This window comes from Vicia villosa, unplaced genomic scaffold, assembly GCF_029867415.1.
Source record: "Vicia villosa cultivar HV-30 ecotype Madison, WI unplaced genomic scaffold, Vvil1.0 ctg.000688F_1_1_5, whole genome shotgun sequence".
In the NCBI taxonomy this organism is placed as follows: Eukaryota; Viridiplantae; Streptophyta; class Magnoliopsida; order Fabales; family Fabaceae; genus Vicia; species Vicia villosa.
The window spans coordinates 203,627-205,744 of NW_026705311.1; the positions used below are offsets into that span (position 1 = coordinate 203,627).

At 42.1% G+C, this 2,118-nt stretch overlaps 1 protein-coding gene across 1 annotated transcript; it reads left to right on the plus strand.

The window, feature by feature from the left end:
* The first annotated feature begins 214 nt into the window (after window positions 1–214).
* Window positions 215–1,777, plus strand: LOC131630519 (uncharacterized). Its single transcript, XM_058901296.1, has one exon. It carries the CDS (start codon window positions 215–217, stop codon window positions 1,775–1,777), a length of 1,563 nt encoding a protein of 520 aa, XP_058757279.1.
* Window positions 1,778–2,118: the final 341 nt, after the last annotated feature.

The window sequence follows — 2,118 nt, forward strand, 5'->3', positions numbered from 1 at the left end:
GTTCCGTGTGGTATACCATTTGAGGCCGAACCTTTGGCTTTATACTATGTGTGCTACCGGCAGTCCAGAATGCCTGGTGGGCGGCAACAAGCCCCGCCACTTTGCATCATAGCATATTTATTTCCAAAAGAAACGCAAAAAAAATATATATGTGTATAACAAGCATTTGCATGTCATATTTTCAGGGACATTCAGGAGTTCATTCAAGTTGAAGATGGACACTCCCATTGATACTGTCAAGGAAGCAAAGAGACATACGCACACCTACAGCTTTTTCCGAGAGCCGTTGACCGCCTTAGAGGGTTTGAGTTCGTTAATGACCGCTTTCTGCCTGAAGAGTTTCACGGATAATTATGGGAATATCTTGACTTTGTTGGAAACCGTGGTTGATACTCCTGCTTTGCAAACTTTGATGCAATTCTATGATCCTGAAATGAGGTGTTTCACGTTCCAGGATTACCAATTGGCTCCGACATTGGAAGATTACTCTATCATTCTTAATCTCAAGATAAAAGACGAAGTGCCATTCATCGACATTCCTAAAGAAGTGAATTTCAAGTTGATCGCTGCTGCTCTTTATTTGAGCATAAAAGAAGTATCTGATAATTGGAAGTCGAATGGAGGTATCTCGGGGTTCTCTTTGAAGTTCTTGGTGAGAAAAGCTAAAGAGGAATTTGAGAAAAAGAATTGGAATGCGTACAATGCATTGCTTGCTGTGGCCATTTATGGGATTGTGATGTTCCCAAATGTTCCCAATTTTGTAGACTCAGCCGCGGTACACATCTTCATGGGAAAGAATCCTATTCCTACATTGTCGGCCGATACTTATTACGCCATTCATTCCCGATATGAGAAACGTGGTGGTGCCATCACTTGTTGCCTTCAGTTGTTGTTCATCTGGTTCCTCTCTTTGTTGCCCAGCAAAGGACCTTTTGTGAAGACAAGGGATACACTCAAGTGGACACACAGGATTATGTCACTTACTTCTTATGATATTCAGTGGCAAAAGTATCGAATTAACGTTTCTGAAGTGATTGTTGGGTGTGGTAAGTTCGGTAATGTTCCTTTGGTTGGTACTAGAGGTTGCATCAATTACAATCCCGTGGTATCCTTGCGTCAGTTGGGGTATACGTTGAAAGACAAGCTGGCGGATCATTTAATAGCGGAGACAGTCTATTTTGAGAAGGGGCCGGATCCAGAAAAGTTGAAAGAGATAATTGTGGCTTGGAAGAAGATCCGTAAGCATAATGGAGCCCATTTAGGGAAGAAGGAATCACTCGCTCTGACACCGTATGTTGAATGGATTATAAAATGGGTCAGAAACTTGTTGCTGCCATATGATAAGGTTGCGCCACTTCAAAAGCAACCTCCTTTGATTCTATCCGAATTTGTGCCAACGGAACTTTACAAGGATGCTTTGGTTACCAACTACAGGTTGCATGAAAGAGAGCAAGAGACCAATTTGAAATTCTTTGAAGAGAGAGATGCAAAGATGAGGTTGATGCACCAGCTCAAACAAGTCGAAGGCGCAAGTTCAAGTCAAGCCAGTACCAGGAGGCGTCCCTATGAGTTACTAGAGGAAGATTTGTATCACAAGCAGCAAGAGTGCCTACAGTTACAGAGATCAGAGAGTAATCTCAAGAGGCAGAAGCGGGATTCAGATAAACAACTAGCAGAAGAGAAAGCTAAGACTGCTCGGCTTGAAGAAGAACTAAGAAGACTCCGAGCCCAACGGAGAGGAGATGGAGGAGTTCATTCTGTTATCAGGCGATCCTAGCATCACCGTGGGGTGGATTTGTTTGATCCATGATGGTGGATTAGATGTTTATGCTTGATATTTGTCGCCCATGTCCAGGATTGTTGGATGGGGTCGCATTTTGATGTTCTGGATTTCTTTTGTATGCCTTATGAGCACTTTGTGACATGGTTATGTGTTTTATTTGTATGAACTCAAATTCTCAGTTATGTTTGAATGAAGTATGCTCAGTTTGCTGAATTATTCTCGTGCGTGGATTGTTATTCAAATATTCGGTATCAGGGTTTCTGTGTCCTATCTGAAAGTGGGATGAACTCTTGGATACCTGAAAATTGACAAACATTTCATGCATATCATTCATA